Source organism: Dendropsophus ebraccatus, chromosome 2 (genome assembly GCF_027789765.1).
Source record: "Dendropsophus ebraccatus isolate aDenEbr1 chromosome 2, aDenEbr1.pat, whole genome shotgun sequence".
In the NCBI taxonomy this organism is placed as follows: domain Eukaryota; kingdom Metazoa; phylum Chordata; class Amphibia; order Anura; family Hylidae; genus Dendropsophus; species Dendropsophus ebraccatus.
Genome location: NC_091455.1, coordinates 19,912,865 through 19,934,000, shown reverse-complemented (window position 1 = coordinate 19,934,000; position 21,136 = coordinate 19,912,865). Strand labels below are relative to the sequence as shown.

Below are 21,136 nucleotides of genomic sequence, written 5' to 3'. Positions count from 1 at the left end.
GTACCGATTCGAAACCGCACTCCAGATAACAAAACAGGGGTTCCCCATCACTTAAAATGGGCCCCCCGAACCAACTCACTCAGGGCCATCCGTGACCACCCCTCCGCCACCGCGAGCAAGGCTGACACCTTGGGCTTGGGAGTCCCTCCAAACCTTTAATGCGATCTTAATGCCGTCCTAGAGATTGGACGTCCAGAGGTCCATACCGACCTCGTTAAGGTGAACACCATCACTCTGCAAAAAAACCAAGCTAGGTACTTCGAAGTCCCTGTGCTGAACTACAATCCCGCCGTTGCGCACCACAAAACGCGAGACTTCCCTATTAACCCGCCCTCTAGCACTCTTAAGACGGTCAACGGAGCGGGCCTGGCGCCAAACAAAACGTGCCACCATCTCGGACCATACCACTATAACACCCAGAAACATGGACCAAAGCTGGAGCAGGTCGAATTTTATATCCCGGATGAGGTCCCTGGAGGAACGAGCTCCCATGTCGTTCCCCCCAACATGCAGAACTAAGATGTCTGGGGCTCGATCTAACCTGACATAAAAATGGATATCAGGTAAAACCCCGCTCCACAGCATGCCCACAACACTGATCCACCGAACATGCACTTCGCTCCGCGGAAAGCCCAACTGCCGGCCCTCAGGTCGAACGTCCGCACGCCGGGCACCACGATGCACATATGAGTGCCCGAATATCCACACCAGGCAGGCCCCATCTAGAAAACAAAAAAAACACACAACACGAATACAAAGGAGGGGGAGGAGTAAGGCAGTCACAGAAAACCCAAACGAACATACGAACGGAACCGTGAAGATTCCCACCGTCTAATCTGCCGAACCACACCATCCGCCAAACCAGATCTAACGGCTTCCGTCGCCGCCACAATCCGGAAAGGGGTGGGATGCGAACTCACTGGACGGTAGGCCCAGCCGCTCCAGACCTTTCCGGAACACGGCAACAAACTGAAAACGGGACAACGCCCTCCCATCCTGATGGACGAGAAAGGAGCTGCCCTGCCTCTGAGGCCGCAACCTCAAGTAGTCACCCACACACTGGACTGGGCAAGCGGGAGAGCCGTCAACAGGGTAGAGCACCACCGTCTTACCCCTCCCGGCTTGGTCAGTCTTGGAACGACGAAGCAAGCAAGACACTTGATCAGCTGCCCATGAAACATCCGCACACAACATACCATCATCAGACAGACATGACCGACTGATAAGCTCACTGATCCTAAAAGGCCGAAAGAAGGCCAAAGAAAAGGCAGCTCGGAATAAGGCACTTTCGAAACTATTCACACACAAACCATCCAAAACACCCAGGAGACTTACCAAAATACCAAAAGACACAGGCCGCCTACCATCCCGAGACACTCTAGACCTCTTGTACCCTGCAACCGATTGACGAACAACAAAATCCCTTGTAACATCCTGAACCCCCAGCAAACGAAACCAATAAGACAAGCCCGAAAGCTTCCTTGCTAAACCAGATGCCGACACCCCTTCACTAAAGGCATCTCCCACAAACATCAACAAAAGCGGCACGAGATCCCCACTCAGACCATCCGACCCTGCATTCCCACAAAAACACAACCACTCTTGCCAGGCAGACACCCGGCTCCTCCATGTGGAACTACCGACCGCACACTCAATCAGACGGAAGGCGTTCCTGAGACTATGCTCCACAGCCAGGCTGGGCAGGTCCTCCCTTGCTGATCCGCTTCCGGGGCCAACTCGCGGATCCCACTGTAAACGAGAAAGGGAATCAGCAATGGAGTTCCGAACCCCCGGCAGATGACGAGCAAAAAGCCACGCATTCAACTCAAGCCCACACAAAACTAAATGGTGTAACAAATTAACCACGGACGGGGAGAAGGCAGACAAGCTCTTGATTGCCTGAACCACAGAGAGGTTATCGCAGCAAAAACGAACCTTCTTACTGCGAAACCGAGGTCCCCACACCTCCACCGCTGCCACTATAGGAAAAAGCTAGAGCAACGTCAGGTTCTGAATAAAGCCACACTCACGCCAAACCTCAGGCCATTCTCCCGCAAACCATTCACCTGCATAGTAAGCACCAAAACCGTTACAACCCAAAGCATCCGTGAAAAGCTCGATATCAACATTCTCCACCCAATCCTCCATCCACATTGAACGGCCATTATAACGCCCTAGGAACTCGGACCACACCCGAAGATCAGCGCGATGATCAACCGTCAAGCGGATGAAATGAAGAGGGGAGCAGACACCCGCCGTGGCGGAAGCCAGGCGGCGGCAAAATATGCCCCCATCGGCATGATGCGGCAGGCAAAGTTAATTTTGCCCAATAAGGACTAAAGCTGGTGCAGGCGCACTTTGCGCAAACCCAAAAAATAGCCCACCACTGCCCGCAAATCTTGCAGCTTGTCCAGGGGCAGGCGGCATTCCATTGCAACCGAATCAATTTCGATGCCCAAGAAGCGAACAACAGTCGCCGGGCCCTCGGTCTTGTCCGGCGCCAATGGAATGCCAAACCTAGTCGCCACCTGTTTGAACGCAGTAAAACAGAACACACAGCAGACCTTGCCGGGCCGACACACAAGAAATCATCCAGGTAGTGCAGGACCGACTGCAAACCCGACTCCTCGCGCACGACCCACTCGACAAACGTGCTAAATGCTTCAAAGTAAGCACAAGAAATCGAGCACCCCATTGGTAAACAACAGTCCACATAATACTGCCCTTCCCACATACAGCCCAACAAGTGAAAACACTCCGGGTGCACCGGTAACAACCGGAAGGCCGCTTCGATGTCCGTTTTGGCCATCCGCGCCCCCGGTCCACACCGTCGCACCCAAGCTACTGCCCGATCAAATGAAACATATGAAACCGAACAAGCCTCCTGATCGATACCATAATTGACCGCATCCATAAAGCAATGTCTTTATGGTCCCAGCGCAGCGACGGGCGAACAGCTTTTCGTTGCCTAAACTGTTCATCATATCTCAGCCAGGCAGTGCCCCCATAGACTCGATAGGCTTCACCTATCGAGTCCATGTAGCAAAACAGAGCTGAGCAATGTTGAGGGGCCCTCTCCCCAACGACACTGGCAAGGATGGCGAAATCCGGCAACCAATTGGAGAACGTACGGGGTATCAATCGATACCGCCGCTTCTCCTCCTCCTCCTTTTTGCTCTTTCGTCAGCCTTGCCCTTGTCGATGTTAAACTTCTCCAGTGGGAGAAGGGAGAATATTTGTACATATTCATCACGCCAGATTTTATCGCGCACATCTTGCTTTAGATGCGCCCCCAAGGTGCCATCAAAGCAAACATACACTTCACCCCTGGCTGAATCATCCAGCCGGAGTGAAACATCCCCTGTCGCAGCCACAGCCGCAGGCGCAGCAGAAGTCGCTGGCATTGGAACCGCGCTACCCCCGAGCCATGCAGAAACTAGCGTGACCTGACCCGCTGGAGTAGTTTGCACTCCAGGGGCTGCTAAGACTACAGAAGCCGCCTGAGCAACAGGACTTGCCTGCGCTCCAGCTGCCCCCTGCGAACCAATCACCACCTGCGCACCAATCACCGTCTGCGCGCCGATCGCCGCCTGCGTGCCAGTCAACACCTGCGCGCCAGTCACAGCCTGCAAGCCAGACACCGCTTGCACGCCAGTCACCGTTTGCTCACCAGACACCACCCTGACACCTAGATCAACAGGCGCACTAGAAACCACCTGCGCACTCCCCCCAGGGACCACGGTATCCGCCCGTGGGCTAGCATTCTGCAACACCAATTCACGCATACTCGCTAGAAACTGAATAACCGCTTCACCCACACCTGGAAACAGCCCCCCACTCACAGACGCATGACCCACGCCGGGAACCATACTGCCACTCGCAACACTGTCCACTAACCACACCCCTTCCACTCATACCGGAAATGGCAGAAGACAAGACAGAAGACACAGACACAGGGAGAGACTCACCAGGCTGACTCTGAACGGGAGCCGGAACAGCCGCAATTGTGGAATCCAGTAGTAGGACGGTCCTGGGGGAAACTTCACCCTCTTCCGGGCTCTCGTAGGCGTCTTCGTCGGAATGGGGTCCCACTGCATCACCGATGTCAAACGCGCCGGGAGAAGGAGCGGAACTCCGCCCCCGTGCCTGTATAGCTGGTGGGCAGACACTGGCGGGAGAGCGGGCTGTGGATGATCGGCGGCGTGAACGAGCTGCAGCTCCATGAGCCCCCCCCCTCGAGCAGGAACATGTGGGATGGGCGGGCTATCAACCCCCCGGTCTGCAGGGAGTCGCAGAGGCGATGGCAGGAGCAGATGGAGGGACTCTGCCCTGCCTCCCCTGCCTGTGTGTCTTCCGGGAGCCAGTCTCCCTCCGGCTCACTCGACGGGCTGCCCCCTGCTGGCGTTGGTGAGAAGGGCCAGCCGCAGCAGCTCCGGACAGAGAAGCCGGCACAGAGGAGGAGGAGGGAGCAGGAGGAGCCTCCCCCAGCTGACCGGAGCCCCGACGCGCTGCCGGATTCCTCCCAGCCTCTCTCCCAGGCCCAGGAGCTGCAGGCTGGTGAGAGGGGGCTGGAGGGTGCTGCAAAGGGCTCCCTACACGCCGGGTGCGGCGGGGCACATCGGGACTAAACCGCTCTGGCGGGCGCCGGCGGCGTGCGGGCGGCCGGTCCCCCGAGGTCCCTGGGCCTCCCCCCGCCTCCCGGATCACCTGACTGAGCTGCTCCTGCAGCCAGTTAGCCCCATGGCGCGCCACAGCTTCTCTCAAAGAAGCCATGAAGGAATCAGCGTCGGACGACATGTTGCTCCTGTCTCAGGTCCGGACACTACAGAATGAGGTAAGCCCCTCCCCCCCAGGCTATTTCTACCCCCAACTACAACCACTCCCCCCTTGCTACTACTACTACTCCCATTGGCTCTTTCATAGAGCCACTCGCCCCTGAATGGCTGCTGCTCACTACCATTGCAACCTTATACTAGCAGCCTGGGACCCTCACTTAACCCCTTCCTGCCCACCCTGTCACGTACGGGCTGCACTACACTGCGCCCGTTTTGCCCTCCCTGATTAAGGGTCCTATGACACGGGCCATTGACCGCCCGATTAATAATTTAAACAAGCCTATCACTGAGCCTATTACACGGCTCGATTATTGTTTAGCAGGGGGTGCACATATATCATTAGTGATGTCCATGCAGCCCTTGCCCTAAACTGTTCATACATTACCTCTCCACGCTCCCAGTCTTCTCCTGCCCCCTGCTTGCTTCCCGACACACTGCACTGCAACATCCCGAGCTGACAGGCCACTAAGCCAATCACTGGCAGCGGCGGTCCCGGACACCAGTAATGTCTGGAGATCAACTTCCGTCTCTTTTGGATACGGGGATGCCCAGTGATCAAGGAAGCATGACCCCACTTCAGTATTCCCCTCTGAAGTGCTAGGCGCACATAGGTCTTCCCAGGAGGTACCCTCTGCGGAATTGAGGGGGCCACAGGAACCAGGCGTTCAGGGAGGGATGATATGACGACGATGCGGTGGGACAGCGCACTGCTTGGCTGAGCGCTGTCAGTGACCCGGGAGCTGAAGAAGCAAGCCGAAGCACGAGCAGGTAAAGTATGAGCTTCTCTGCTGCAAGAAAGCAGAGACCATAGGGAATAACTGTACCGCATACTGCAGTGGATTTTTCTGCGGAACTTGCAGCGTGAGAGCCGATGTGGATATGCTACATGTAAACACACCCTTATGTGGTACCATAGAGAATGAATGGACCGGTGACACGCTGACTAACTCCATCCAACAAGCATTCCGTGTACTCCAGATTGGGGAGGCCCCTGGGGTCGGACTCTCTGAAGTCTCATAGTTATGTGTCTGCTGTGGATAGTCAGTAATATAGGTGCTATGTCAACATTTCTTTGGAATAAGTAGCATTTTATTATTAACAAGAAGCCGTCCACCTCTTTATGGGATGTTCAGTAAATCACCACAAGGGAAGGGACTGTTTACACTGCTAGGACCTGGTTCACTGTTTACATACTGTGATAAGCCACATCTGACTGTGATCTGCCTACAGTCTCCTGCTGGAACATACAAAGAAGTTGGGAAAGTTCTCATGGCGTTCTACTCTTAATATATCGCTTATAAAATGGAGTCGGCGGAGAGCAGCCCACATTCCCATAGGTAAGTCCTATACCCCTAAGAAAGATAGATATATATACTGTGGTGCCTTGGATAACAGCATAATTCGTTCCGGGACCGTGCTTGTAATCCAAATCCACTCTTAAACCAAAGCAAATTTTCCTACACCCCAAAAATTATGATTTATTATTCTGAATAACATGTAAAACAGATGAAACAAACATTCAGAAACAGCAGAATCTGTGATATTATAAGTTACTGTACAGTAATGGAGAGGATGGGAAACACAAGGGCGGACAGGGACTGCAGGGAGCATGAAGGAATGAGCAGGACAGATGTGGGCACAGTATAGCAGCACTCTGTGTCCGGGGAGAGAGGGGTTACAGCTATGGAGAGATTACCTCCACAGTCCTGTCCCCTGATGTAAGCCCCAGCCTGAAGTGTATCTGCTATGATTTAGAAGGTGAGGGAGACTTTCTGGGTCGGAGTACAGGGCTGTAGACTACGCTATGCAGGCCATGCCCCTCCTCCAAATGTGCTCCCACCCAGTACAGGGAGCTCTTACACCAAAGCAATGCTCTTACACCAAGCCACAATTTTCAAAAAGTGTGAGCTCTTAAACCAAAACGCTCTTAAACCAAGTTACTCATAAACCAAGGTACCACTGTATATATATATATATATATATATATATATATATATATATATATATGCTGGGTAATTGGAATATATACTAAAATCAATTTAAAAAAAAAGTATGGGCATGGTAGGCGCTTTTATATTAAAGTCCTGGGAAGCTGGGATCAAGTCCAACCAGGGTAATGATGCACATGGTGTTGATATGTTTTGTTCCCACACTCTGAAAACATACATATAATTTGGGGGTAAATAACTGATTTGTTGCATTCTGAGTATGATATAATTGTTTTTAATTATAGTGATTGTTTATTAGGTCTATATAGGGTCCTGTGAGCCACTATTACTGTAGGTGTAAACTTTTGAGGGGGAAAAAAATTTGGAAAAAAAAAGTCAAGATCAAAATTTCTTGGTTCTAAAGGAGTTAATAGCCAATCTTACTATAATGCTATTATGGGATATTTGCTTTAAGCTACTGGAATTATCCAATAATAATATGGGAAGATTTCATATACAGCATTCTCCAAGTCCATTCAAGGGATTGGATCACGTTTAAAATATATTAAAATCTGATACTGACTCATATATCTGTGTTATTATTTTATTATATTATATTATATATATTTAGTTCTTTTTGTATCGTACATGAATATCATGCATTGGATGCTTTTAACAGCACTTAGGGATTTGCTTTACAGCCGCCCCTTAGTTATAGGAAGCAAGAGACTGGAGGGGACTCATTGGGGGAAATTTATCAAACTGGTGTAAAGTAGAATTGGCTCAGTTGCCCCTAGCAACCAATTAGATTCCACCTTTCATTCCTCACAGATTCTTTGAAAAATGAAAGGTGGAATCTGATTGGTTGCTAGGGGCAACTAAGACAATTCTACTTTACACCAGTTTGATAAATATTCCCCATTGACTTTTATGGGAGAGTGTTCTATGCATGCTGTGAGACCTATGCTGAGGTCATTGTGCAGGGAGGGGAAGGAGAGGAGCTGTGACCATCACCTAGTGAGGTGTTACCTGCTATCTATGATACTAAGGAGAAGACAACTCTACAGAGCAGGAAGTATCAGGTTATTATTATTGTTTTTTTACAAATACCGAAAATACATATAAAAATGCGACCTCCCCATTTATAAAACGCATTTGAATCACTATAAACTATCAAAGAACAGCACCAACGTATAGTGCTGGTGAAAGTGGCTGGCACTGTACTGACCTAATGATTTATACAGTATACCACTATAATTGACATGTAGGGGAGAAAGGGTTACGGATGCACTGTCTTTATAAAATATGTCAGTAGAGATTAAACATTGGCACTGCAGTAAAGGGGTGACACTAAACATTGAGCTACTGCGGGTAAATTAGATACAGCAAATAGCACAGTGTTCACACAGCAAGGTAGTGGTTGCACTTAGCATTGAAATGGTGGCTGCTGAAATGGGAGGGAAGCCTTCATTTACCTTGTATGAACAGTGCAGATTCTTTGGAGAATGGACATAGTTTGCAGGTACACAGTCTTTCTCCTTCCTACACAAAGTACATGCTAAGCCCCACCCCCACTTCCTGTGTGTTGTCCTGCTGGATCCTATTAGAGACACAATTCCCCCAAGAACAAGCAACAAACAGCAGATTGCAGAGAAGTGAGACACCTAGTGGCCGAAAGCTTTATAGCTTCTTTTTCTGGGGAAAGGAGTCATTTGTGGTAAATGAAGTGATTTACGGAAATGTTAGGAATCACATGGAGGGAAGATGTTTATAAGAACAAGAGGACACAGTGAGAGGTTGGGGGAAAGACCAGAAGCAACGTGAGAAAATAATACTTTACTGAGAGTAGTAGATGGGTGGAGCAAACTTCCATAAGATGTGGTTGGTAAATCTGCAATAACTGAATGTAAAGTAAACCTGCCTGGTATATACATATTTCTATCCTAATATAATAAGAAGGAAAATATTAATAGGGCCGACTAAATGGACCGAGGGGGCTTTTTCTGCTCACAATATTCAGTGTTAGAAGTATAAGAAGTAGGTGAAAAGTATAAGAATTGGTGGGGGTCTGACCACTGGGACCACCAAAGACAACCCAAGTGTGAATGGAGCGGTGGTCAGCTATATGCACTGCTGCTCCCTTCCTAATCTATGGGACTGCGGAGAATAGCCTAGAAAAGCTATACTCCACAATCCCATAGAATGTGATAAGAACAGCAGAAGAGCACTGGGAACCCCCTTCCTTCTGATCCCTATGTCTTTCTTGATGATTCCTTTAAAGTGTCACTGTCTTTTAAAAAAAAATTCAGAAATCAAAGTGTACAGACGATTTTAAGAAACTTTGTAATTAGATTTATTAACCAAAAAATGCATTTTTTTTCAAGAGAAAGCAGTTTGAAGCTCTCCCCCCTGTCTTCATGGTTCTCTTATGGAGAGGGGAGGGGTTGAGGGAGATGAGGCACCAAAACAGGACAACAAAGAGTTAATTTACAGCTACATCACCGGGCTATCTTCTCTGAAGTCAGCACTGACCTCTCTGACCTCTGAATACCGTCTTTCACACAGCTCCCACTGTGTAATCCTTTGTTCTCTGCTCTCTGCTGGCGACTAATCTCCCTCCTCACCCCCCCCCCCCTCTCCATAGGTTACACAGGGCCCGACTGATGTAAAAGAGTTGAGGTTTCCTGATAATGAGCAATGAGAAAGAGGAGGGAAGGGGGACCTGGGGGAAGTCTCTTTGAATGCAGATAATGGCAGATTTGCCTAATAAACCCAATTACAAAGTTTCTTAAAATAGCCTGGACTATTGATTTCTGGAAAAGTGACAATTTAAATATAAACCCTTCTACTGTCTGTTTTTATTTGCTTCTCTTAGATATCCAGCAGAGAGTACTATACCAACTATTACCCAGCGTCTGTAGGACAGGGGGCACAGCTGGCATCAGCAATGGATTGGCATGTACCAGCACTTACCCGATGCACATTAGGATGGATTACACATGCTTTGATTTTATGTGGGGCCAAATATTTTGACAGATCTTTCCCAAAGCCTGTGTGATAGTCCCTGGGGTTGGTATAATGTGATGGTTCTGTAATGGATCAGAAGACTTATCAGAATCTCTCATGTGCTGCGCGCTGTGAGAGTCATAACTCAGCTGCCTGTGAGCCAAGGAAAAATATTTGCTTCCAGTTATCAGTATTTAAGGGGTCACAGTACTCAAACATACAGAGAGGCGGCCTGTCCCATAAACATAACAAAAACTATATATTTGTATCACTGTAATCGTATTTACCCACAGAATAAAGTGATCATGTGACTCCTATCACATGCAGGATGGCAAAATGAAGGGGGCCGTTAAAAAGTTATGCAGTTAGGTAAAATACGTGTTGAATCATCCCTTCTCCTAGAGATAAGCAATCCCTTCCATACTTGTTAATATTTATTCAGTCTCCTTCCCCCAGTTCTCAGCTGCTGCTTTCTGCTAAAGACACAAAAATCTGTGTGTGAGCTTTTCTCTCTGTCTGCCCCTCCTCCCCCCTCCCTTCTGAGACTGCTGATGTAAAGTCATCCCTGGCTGTCTGTATCTGCAACTTTGTAGCGTCCTTGTAATGCTTTGTAATCCTAATCTGATGCTGATTAACTCACTGCGATTAACCCTCCCGGCATTACAAAGTTGTGAACAAAGTTGCAGATAGGGACTCAGAAGGGAGAGAGGAGGAGGGAGTTGAGAGCAGAGACAGGCTCAGCAGCTCTTACACAGTTTTCTGTGTCTTAAGCAGAAAGCAGCAGCTCAAGACTGATGGAAGGAGACAGAAATTTAGGGGTTTCATTTTAGTTTTACTGAAAAAAACAGAAATTTGTGGGGTCAGGAAAGGGTTAAAATCAGCATGGGTTTTAAAAAAAAGATAATAGTAATAAACATTGCAGCATTACTAACCTGACAATGGTCTTCTGACTGGGACCCGGTCCCTTCTTGACAGTGGGATTGCCTGCTCAGCCAATTTCTAGCTAGAGTTACTCTCCAATGTGAGCAGTGATTGGCTGAGCGGGCAGTCACTGGGTGGGGACCACATACAGCTCCAGAGGACACCGATGTAGTACGGACAGGTAATAGCTGCATTATTGTGTTTATTTTTTAACATCACAGCAGCAAGATGTTAGGTTTTACAAGCCTATGGATGGAGTGTCATGGGCCTTAATGGTAATCAGCATCACAGCGAATTTCAATGTATCCTAAGGGAAAATGTACTCAGCACAGCTCTTCCTGGATCATTATTAACATCACAAAATTCTAAAAATCTAGTTAAGACCATCAACTGGTATTAAGAAGTGATATAGATTTGTAAATTACTTCTATTTAAAAATCTCAAGTCTTCCAGTACTTATCAGCTTCTGTATGTCCTGCAGGAAGTGGTGTATTCTCTTCAGTCTGACGCAGTACACTCTGCTGCCACCTCTGTCCATGTCAGGAACTGTCCAGAGCAGTAGCAAATCCCCATAGAAAACATTTGCCCTTGGCGGTTCCTGTCAGGCACAGAGGTGTCAGTGGATTTGAAAACACTTTTTTCCCCCTCTAATAAGACTGTGTTCACATTGTGTAACTTTTTCTTTTGTTTTACAATTTTATTTGTTTTAGTGCATTTCATGATGCAACAAATCATAAAAATAGAAAATAAAGTCCCAGTGAGAACCCGGCCTACTACACATACTATGACATCATCTCCACGACTTTTCCTCTTACAATGTCTGTCTCCTTCTCTCTCGGCAGGAAGGGTCTGTTCTCCGGGCTGCATCTGAAGAAAAAAAAGAAGGGCGACAAAGGATTGACATTTGCAAACAAGGGCGCACTAGGTAAGGCCTAGAAATCAAACACACAAGACTCATAATAGACCCAGATCAGGATTGTTCTTCCTCTTAATTTCCTCCTGAGAGAGTTACTGCTGAGACCTTCACAGGAGATTACATGTAATGACCTGGAGCTACCCAGAATTCTCCTCTTCTTACCCCTATGGTAGTTTCCTAGGCCATGATCTGGTTTTGGATTTTAGTCATTTATGCCATTAGTCCCAGCATATTCAAATGGAGGGGCCTGTTGGTAAACTTTCTGGTGATATGTTCAATTCACCATATAATCACAGTTGCCAACAGTCCCTGTTTTTCCGGGACTGCCCCCATTCTGAGGAGACAGCCCCGGCAAAACGATGTCCCGAGTATGTCCCAGGAAGCCCCGCCCCTGCTGTGGGAAACCCCGCCCCCTTCCAGCGCAAGTTATGTCACTCATGCAGAGTAGGGAGAGGAGTCCCTGGGGGACTAGAGGAACCATGCTGGTGAGGTAAGTATAGCTTCTTTTTTTTTGTTTTAAATACAGCTAGAGGGTGCTAAAGGGGGTACTGGTATGATGATGAAGGGGCAAGAGGATGAAGGGGGAAGTAGTATGATGGTGGAGGGACAGGAGGATGAAGGGGGTAGTACTATGATGATGGAGGGGCAGGAGGATGAGAGGGGGTAGTAGTATGATGGAGGGATAGGAGGATGAAGGGGGTAGTAGTATGATGATGGAGGGGCAGGAGGATGATGAAGGGGTAGTAATATGATGATGGAGGGGTAGTAATATGATGATGGAGGGGCAGGAGGATGAAGGGGGTAGTAGTATGATGATGGAGGAGCAGTAGGATGAAGGGGGTAGTAATATGATGATATGGGGTGCAGCTGCATCATATGAGTCTCAGCCTGCTCTGAGTGGGGTGTGTAATATACTGGGGACCTGAAACTGGGGTGTGTAATATACTGGGGACCCAATACTGGGGTGTGTAATATACTGGGGACCTGAAACTAGGGTGTGTAATATACTGGGGACCTAATACTGAGGTGTATAATGCTCCATTTGTGTTGTTCTGACTGTAAATTCTAACTGGAAAATTTTGAACCCACACCCATGATAGGCCACACCCCACCGAAACCACACCCACAATAAGCCACACCCCTTTTAACAATAAAGTGTCCCTGGAAAAAATTTTCAAATGTTGGCAACTATGTATAATAACAGTCAGTACTAAATCCTTTCTTCACAGACTGCTGTTGTTAGGGTATACTGCAGTGTCCCGATACCTGGTTCCCAGCTACTTTAGGTCAAACGTTGTTGTGTGGCTGCGGAATATCTTACTAATTAAAACCTTGGGAATCGTAAATCACTTGTATATACTGTCATTTCTATTGTTACACTGAGGTATAATGAAAGACTGAGAGTTAAAACTGCTGTGTATTTGCCACGCCTACTGGTCACATATCAAGGAAGTAAAGACTTTGGTCACATGACACTTCCACAGGCAGCTTCTATGTGAGCTGTAAGGGAGGACTCTCCCAGGTATGGTTGAAGACCAATCCATACAATGTGAGGAATGAAATGATTTAGTAACTTCTGGCTTGACAAGAGGACTGATCACACCTAAGCAGGTCTCTTCCTGTTTGCTAGGCCTCACTATGTTGGAGACTCCTATAGGTGTAGAGGGCAGGGTTATAGTGTAAGAAAGTGTAAGGGGAGTGAGATTAGGAGTTGGCTGAATTCCCAGCTAGAATGTGCAGTGGGGACAGGAAGTCTGTTCTAACATGTACACTAGAAGCAGAAGGAAAAAATATAAGACAACGGTGAGGTAGTAAAACAACATTATTTATCAATATATGTTCAGTGGAAGATCTCATTGTAATGATATCCTAACCCAACCCAATTCAGCCCAATTTATGCCTCAGTTATTCTAAGTTTTTTATGTGCGATAAAATAACATATCTTCCCTAGAATGGTTTATTCTATTTACCCACCATGTTTTAACCCTTTATCTTCCATGTGATCAGGGAAGCATGATGACACAGACAGCACACATGGCGAGGTCCCCGGGGGCAGCGATCTGGGTGGTAGCAGTGAGAGTCTCCTCACTGACCTCTCAGCCTCCAGCACGTCTCTGTCTTCCACCATGCAAAAGAAACGGTACGTATGAATATCCTAAACATGAGTGAAAAACTAGTTGTATGCATTTACCCCAAAATGTATTATTAAAGGGGTACTCCAGCGGTGTCAGAAAGTGACAGAGTTTCATAATTTACTTCTATTTAAAAAACTCCAGTCTTCCAGTACTTATCAGGAACTGTTCAAAGCAGGAGAGGTCTTCTATGGGGATTTGCTGCTGCTCTGGACAGTTCCTGACATGGACAGAGGTGGCAGCAGAGAGCAGTGTGTCAGGATGGAAAAAATACACCACTTCCTGCAGGACATACAGCAGCTGAAAGGTACTGGAAGATAGCAGATTTTTAAATAGAAGTAAATTACAAATCTGTGTAAGGGAGTACCCCTTTAAACCCAATGTATTTAGTATATACTATACAATGATCTAGAAACCACGACTTGTCCTGTAATATATCAGTATAAAATAAAAGTGCATACAGGCAAAAACTACAAATTTCTTCTGGTCTTATGTGTTCCTGTAGTTCCTGCAATCTTCTGATATGTCACAGTGACTTTCCTATATAGTAAAATCTCAGCACGGAAACTCATACAGACATGTCAGATCCTTTGATCGGTGGCGGTCACAGTGCTGACACCCCCAGAGTTGGTTGATGCGCCCTTTGGATGTGATCAGATTTGCTCCTCTCTGATCATCAACATGAGCGGAGCGGTGTACAGATTCCCCACCCCCCACCGATCAGAACGTCTGACACATCACTGTGACTTGTGCGCTATAGACTCTAGTACATACTGATGTCACTATGACATGTCAGAAGGTTTCTGAAACTAAAGGTACTAGTTAGGGTCTAAATTAGTTTTGAAGAGTTTTTTTGAGTTCTGAGTGTATTTTGGAACAACATATTTGCAATATACTCACAAATCACAATCTAGAAATCTAGGCTCCTATTAGATAGGCCGATCTAGAGTGTAAACGAGAGCCAATCTCTTAGATCAGCGCCCACTTACTGAGCGCATACACTGCTTAAAGCGTCACTCTTGTTACAACTTTCAAAATCGAAATCAACAGTAGATGTGAAATAAAGCAAGATTGCAATATACATTCATTATTTTGTTTGTTGCTATCATGCTATAAAACAAAGCTGTACTTACCAGAAATCCAGGTCCAGTCTCCTGAAGGCAGATTTTCTGACTTGTGCTGGTTGAAAAAAAACAGACTAAACACAGGAATTCCGGCCAGTACAGAGAGTCCCGGTTCAATGTGTCCATTAGTCACATGACTGCCTTCTCTCTGTGAGCGCTCAGATGGCCTGGGATACAAAAGACTTCCTGTTTTCTGACTGTTCCCTGTTTTTTGAGAAAAAAAGAGTCAGAAAACAGGAAGTGCCGTGTTCTCCATGACAACTAAAAAATAATGAATGAATGGAAATTGCAAACTTGCTTTATATCACATCTACTGTTGATTTAGATTTTCAAAGTTATAACAACAGCGACCCTTTAATAATTGCTCAGCAAGGGCTGCACAAACATCGTAAGTGATGTCCATGCAGCCCTTGTAAAACAAACTGAAAAAACTCGTAGATATCCCTCCGTGCTACCTGATGTCCTGCTAGCTTCGGCCCTGCTCCCGGCATTGTCTGAAGTGACAGGCTGCTCAGCCAATTGATGCCGCTGCGCTGTCCTGGTGACTGGCTGAGCACCCTGGCCGGGAGCAGGCCGAGGCTAGCAGGACATCAGGGAGCGCAAAGGGATATGTACAAGTTTTTTTTAACAGACTGATCAGCCGTCAGTCACAGATCGATATCACATGTAGCAATGTGTGTCCAATGTCCAATGATTTTAGGTCCAGACCTAAAAAATCAAAAAGGTTCGTTGTCATAGGCTGATTGTTGTCATTGGGAATTGTAGTTTTGCAACAGCTGGACAGTTTTGGCACCTGTGATCGAGGCAGTGACATCATGTCCACTGAGACTGCACGTCACATGACCATAACAGCCAATCGTGGAAGGACCACTTGTTGCCACGTCCACAAAGCTGTGTTCTGATTGGCTGGTATATCAGCCATGTTTATACAATTCTAATGGTTTCTATCTGGTTAATTATTAAGAGCCAAGCTGGAATCCAAGATTCACGAGGGGGAAACTAAAATGCTCACCTATCAGGTATGTTCCCCATATATATCAGTTAATCATATAGTGAGGTGTGCACATATACTAATGCATATATTACCCCCCCCCCCCCATAGATTGCTATAACCATAACTGAAGCCCGGCAACTGATCGGAGAAAACATTGACCCTGTGGTTATCATTGAGATCGGGGATGAAAAGAAACAAACCACTGTGAAAGAAGGAACAAATGCCCCCTTCTACAATGAGGTGAGCGCCATGCTGCCCTTCCATCCTACCAGGGTCTGTGGTCCAGGGACTCACACACCATACCTGCAGTATAACGCTGCAAATGTTACCGTACACCTAACACCAGTATAAACCAGTTACCAATTCTTTGTTCCCTTTTGTTGGCAGTACTTCTTATTCGACTTTGTTGGGCCGCAAGAACAACTTTTTGACAAAATTATAAGATTGTCTGTAAGTATCGCAAAATTGTATAAAATATATATATATATTTTTTTCAAAACATTCTAGAATGTTTGATAATATGGAGTCATCCACATAAGTGAATAGTGAATAGTACGCTATTTGAGCTATTTGAATGCATTCGAATATTTGAATGCCAACGCAGTTAAAATTCGATTCGCCCTTCCACATCCCCTGGCACTTTTTCCCAGCCAATAAACATGTAGGGGGGAGGGACAGGCACTAGGAATAGGCAGGACTTTAAAACAAACCTCTGACTGTGATTGGCTGGCTAAACCATGTGACCTCCTGAATATAAGAATAGTGATTTCAGATTCGTATCACTTGCTGGTTGGTGCTGGAGAGGGACAGTCTGTAAAGCAGTGAGAGGAAGGTTTTAGGTGAAGTTAGGTAGGAAGCCTTTGTTAGGGCTTAAACTATAAAAACCATATATTTAGAAGCTGTTGTAAGACAAGCAGTGTGTTCAGACATCTACTGATAGTGTATATAGCTGTATACTGTGGGTGTGGGATAATACCTCTTAACTCGCTACTACTGATTTGCACATTCTGCGTCCTGTAAAGGCGTTGATCAGCCCTTTAATTTTATTATTTAAAAAACAATTATATATCCGGTATACGGCTGTATACTGTGAGTGAGGGATAATACCTGTTATCTTGCTACTACTGATTTGTAGTTATCGTTAATTTTTGTTATTACGTATTTTACACTACACCTGACCTGATACGTACACAAGTGCGTACCGCTAGACCGAAACATACGCTTCTACTTTACGTTCATAATTTGTTTGTGAATCTTCAGCGTACACTTGGGAAAATTGGGATGTTCTCTCATCACTAGTGTTAGATGCAGCCAGGCTGCTTCCCCTGCTGTCCTATATGCATCCAGAGGTGTTGGCTTCATTTCCTGAGGTGTCATTGGGCACTTGGTGGCCTCCTAGTTATCAAATATTGATTTCCAGGTCCCAAGTAATTTTCTCCCATAGACTATAATGGGATTCGATATTCGTTCGAATATATACGAATATCGGGAGTTATATGAATTGAATTTCAAATTATCGAATATTTCAGTCTTCATCTTGAGTCTATACCAGTGCTTCCCAACCTTTTCCACCTCGGGGCACCCCTTGGAAAAAAAAATTTCTTCGGGGCACCCCTACTAAATAATGTTCTACAAAATAAGAAAATGGTCATACAGTGACTCACAGGTGACGTCTTCTTTGATCTGAGGCGTCACTTTCCCTTTCCCTTTCCATCCAGTCCAGTCCTCAATTTAGGCTCCGCACATTTCTAGCAACTTCCTTCCCTTTCTCCCTCCTGTAGGCTCCCAAAGTAACTGCGCTGTTTGGTGTTATGTGCAGTAAAGCGAGTAGGAATGTGGGATGCCCCCTGTATGTAGGATCCCCTGCTGTGCCCCCATGAACTAATGATGCCCCCAGAGGTGGCCCCCATGAACTAATTATGCCCCCAGAGGTGCCCCCCCATGGACTAATAATGCCCCCAGAGGTGCCCCCATGAGCTAATAATGCCCTCAGAGGTGGCCCCCATGAATTAACCCCTTAAGGACAGAGCCAATTTCGATTTTTGCGTTTTCGTTTTTTCCTCCTTGTGCATCAAAGGCCATAGCACTTGCATTTTTCCACCTAGAAACCCACATGAGCCCTTATTTTTTGCGTCACTAATTGTACTTTGCAATGACAGGCTGAATTTTTGCATAACGTACACTGCGAAACCAGAAAAAAATTCAAAGTGTGGTGAAATTGAAAAAAAAAAAACGCATTTTGTTTATTTGGGAGAAATGTGTTTTTACGCCATTCGCCCTGGGGTAAAACTGACTTGTTATGCATGTTCCTCAAGTCATTACGATTAAAACGATATATAACATGTATAACTTATATTGTATCGGATGGCCTGTAAAAAATTCAAACCATTGTCAACAAATATACGTCACTTAAAACCGCTCCATTCCCAGGCTTATAGCGCTTTTATCCTTTGGTCTATGGGGCTGTGTCATTCTTTGTGCCATGATGTGTTCTTTCTATCGGTACCTTGATTGCACATATACAACTTTTTGATCGCTTTTTATTACAATTTTTCTGGATTTGATGCGACCAAAAATGCGCAATTTTGCACTTTGGGATTTTTTTGCGCTTACGCCGTTTACCGTAAGAGATCAGGAATGTGATTAATTAATAGTTCGGGCGATTACGCACGCGGCGATAGCAAACATGTTTGTTTATTTATTTATTTACTTTTATTTATAACCTGGGAAAAGGGGGGTGATTCAGACTTTTATTAGGGGAGGGGGCTTTTTATTGACAACAACACTTTTCTTATTTTTTTTACACATATACTAGAAGCCCCCCTGGGGTTAGGGTTATTCCCCCTGGGGGACTTCTAGTATATACACTGTGATCTCTCATTGAGATCTCTGCAGCATAGATATGTTGCAGAGATCCATGAGATCGGCACTCGTTTGCTTTTGGCTGCTGCAGCCGGAAACAAACGAGTGCCGAGTCGGGGACGGCGCCATCTTGGAGCGGTCCCCGGCCGGCTTCAGAAACGGAGATCGCTTCTCCGGGATAACATCCCGGAGGAGCGATCTCCGCCACTAGACACCAGGGAGATGCTGGATCCGGTAATCGGATGCAGCTGTCATGTTTGACAGCTGCATCTGATTACTGTATTAGCGGGCACGGCGATCGGACCGTGCCCGCTAATACCTACGGTCCCGGGCTACACGCGGCACCCGGGACCGCCGCGGTTCAGAGCGGGGTCGCCGCGCGGCCCCGCTCTGAACGCCCTTACCGGCAATAGGGCGTACCTATACGCCTTTTGTCGTTAAGGGGTTAATAATGCCCCCAGAGGTGCCCCCCATGAACTAATAATGCCCCCAGAGGTGCCCCCATATACTAATAATGCCCCCATGAGCTAATAATGCCCCCAGAGGTGCCCCCATGAGCTAATAATGCCCCCAGAGGTGCCCCCATAAGCTAATAATGCCCCCAGAGGTGCCCCATGAGCTAATAATGCCCCCAGAGGTGCCCCCATGAGCTAATAATGCCCCCAGAGGTGCCCCATATACTAATAATGCCCCCAGAGGTGCTTCCATGAGCTAATAATGCCCCCAGAGGTGCCCCATGAGCTAATAATACCCCCAGAGGTGCCCCCATATACTAATAATGCCCCCAGAGGTGCCCCCATGAGCTAATAATGCCCCCAGAGGTGCCCCCATGAGCTAATAATGCCCCCAGAGGTGCCCCCATATACTAATAATGCCCCCAGAGGTGCCCCTATGAACTAATAATGCCCCCAGAGGTGTCCCATATACTAATAATGCCCCCAGAGGTGCCCCCATATACTAATAATGCCCCCAGAGGTGCCCCCATATACTAATAATGCCCCCAGAGGTGCCCCCATGAGCTAATAATGCCCCCAGAGGTGCCCCCATATACTAATAATGCCCCCAGAGGTGCCCCTATGAACTAATAATGCCCCCAGAGGTGCCCCATATACTAATAATGCCCCCAGAGGTGCCCCCATATACTAATAATGCCCCCAGAGGTGCCCCCATGAACTAATAATGCCCCCAGAGGTTCCCCTATGAACAAATAATGCCCCCAGAGGTGCCCCCATATACTAATAATGCCCCCAGAGGTGCCCCATGAGCTAATAATGCCCCCAGAGGTGCCCCCATATACTAATAATGCCCCCAGAGGTGCCCCTATGAACTAATAATGCCCCCAGAGGTGCCCCATATACTAATAATGCCCCCAGAGGTGCCCCCATATACTAATAATGCCCCCAGAGGTGCCCCCATGAACTAATAATGCCCCCAGAGGTTCCCCCATGAACAAATAATGCCCCCAGAGGTGCCCCATATACTAATAATGCCCCCAGAGGTGCCCCCATATACTAATAATGCCCCCAGAGGTGCCCCCATGAACTAATAATGCCCCCAGAGGTTCCCCCATGAACAAATAATGCCCCCGGAGGTGCCCCCATATACTAATAATGCCCCCAGAGGTGCCCCCATACACTAATAATGCCCCCAGAGGTGCCCCCATATTCTAATAATGCCCCCGGAGGTGCCCCCATATACTAATAATGCCCCCAGAGGTGCCCACATACACTAATAATGCCCCCAGAGGTGCCCCCATATACTAATAATGCCCCTAGAGATGCCCCCATATACTAATAATGCCCCCAGAGGTGCCCCCATATACTAATAATGCCTCCAGAGGTGCCCCCATATACTAATAATGCCCCAGAGGTGCCCCCATATACTAATAATGCCTCCAGAGGTGCCCCCATATACTAATAATGCCCCAGAGGTGCCCCTATATACTAATAATGCCCCCATAGGTGCCCCTATATAATAATAATGCCCCCAGAGGTGCCCCCATATACTAATAATGCCCCCAGAGGTGCCCCCATGAACTAATAATGCCCCCAGAGGTTCCCCCATGAACTAATAATGCCCCCAGAGGTGCCCCCATATACTAATAATGCCCCCAGAGGTGCCCCTATATACTAATAATGCCCCCAGAGGTGCCCCCATATACTAGTAATGCCCCCAGAGGTGCCCCCATATACTAATAATGCCCCCAGAGGTGCCCCTATATACTAATAATGCCCCCAGAGGTGCCCCCATATACTAATAATGCCCCCAGAGGTGCCCCTATATACTAATAATGCCCCCAGAGGTTTCCTCGGGGCACCCCTACTAAATAATGTTCTACAAAATAAGAAAACCGTCATACAGTGACTCACAGGTGACGTCTTCTTTGATGTGAGGCGTCACTTTCCCTTTTCCTCTCCA

At 47.1% G+C, this 21,136-nt stretch overlaps 1 protein-coding gene across 4 annotated transcripts in view; it reads left to right on the top strand.

Moving 5' to 3' along the window:
* Nucleotides 1–21,136, top strand: part of FER1L6 (fer-1 like family member 6) — a 103,133-nt gene that overhangs the window by 21,351 nt on the left and 60,646 nt on the right. For 3 of the 4 annotated variants that reach the window (XM_069957126.1, XM_069957125.1, XM_069957128.1), the window contains exons 2-6: nt 11,533–11,615; nt 13,614–13,746; nt 15,827–15,881; nt 15,965–16,096; nt 16,244–16,306. In XM_069957126.1, the coding sequence (XP_069813227.1) occupies nt 11,533–11,615; nt 13,614–13,746; nt 15,827–15,881; nt 15,965–16,096; nt 16,244–16,306 (466 nt within the window). Of the gene's footprint in view, nt 1–6,062; nt 6,173–11,532; nt 11,616–13,613; nt 13,747–15,826; nt 15,882–15,964; nt 16,097–16,243; nt 16,307–21,136 lie in introns of those variants that run through there. The other variant, XM_069957127.1, reaches the window with a different exon arrangement.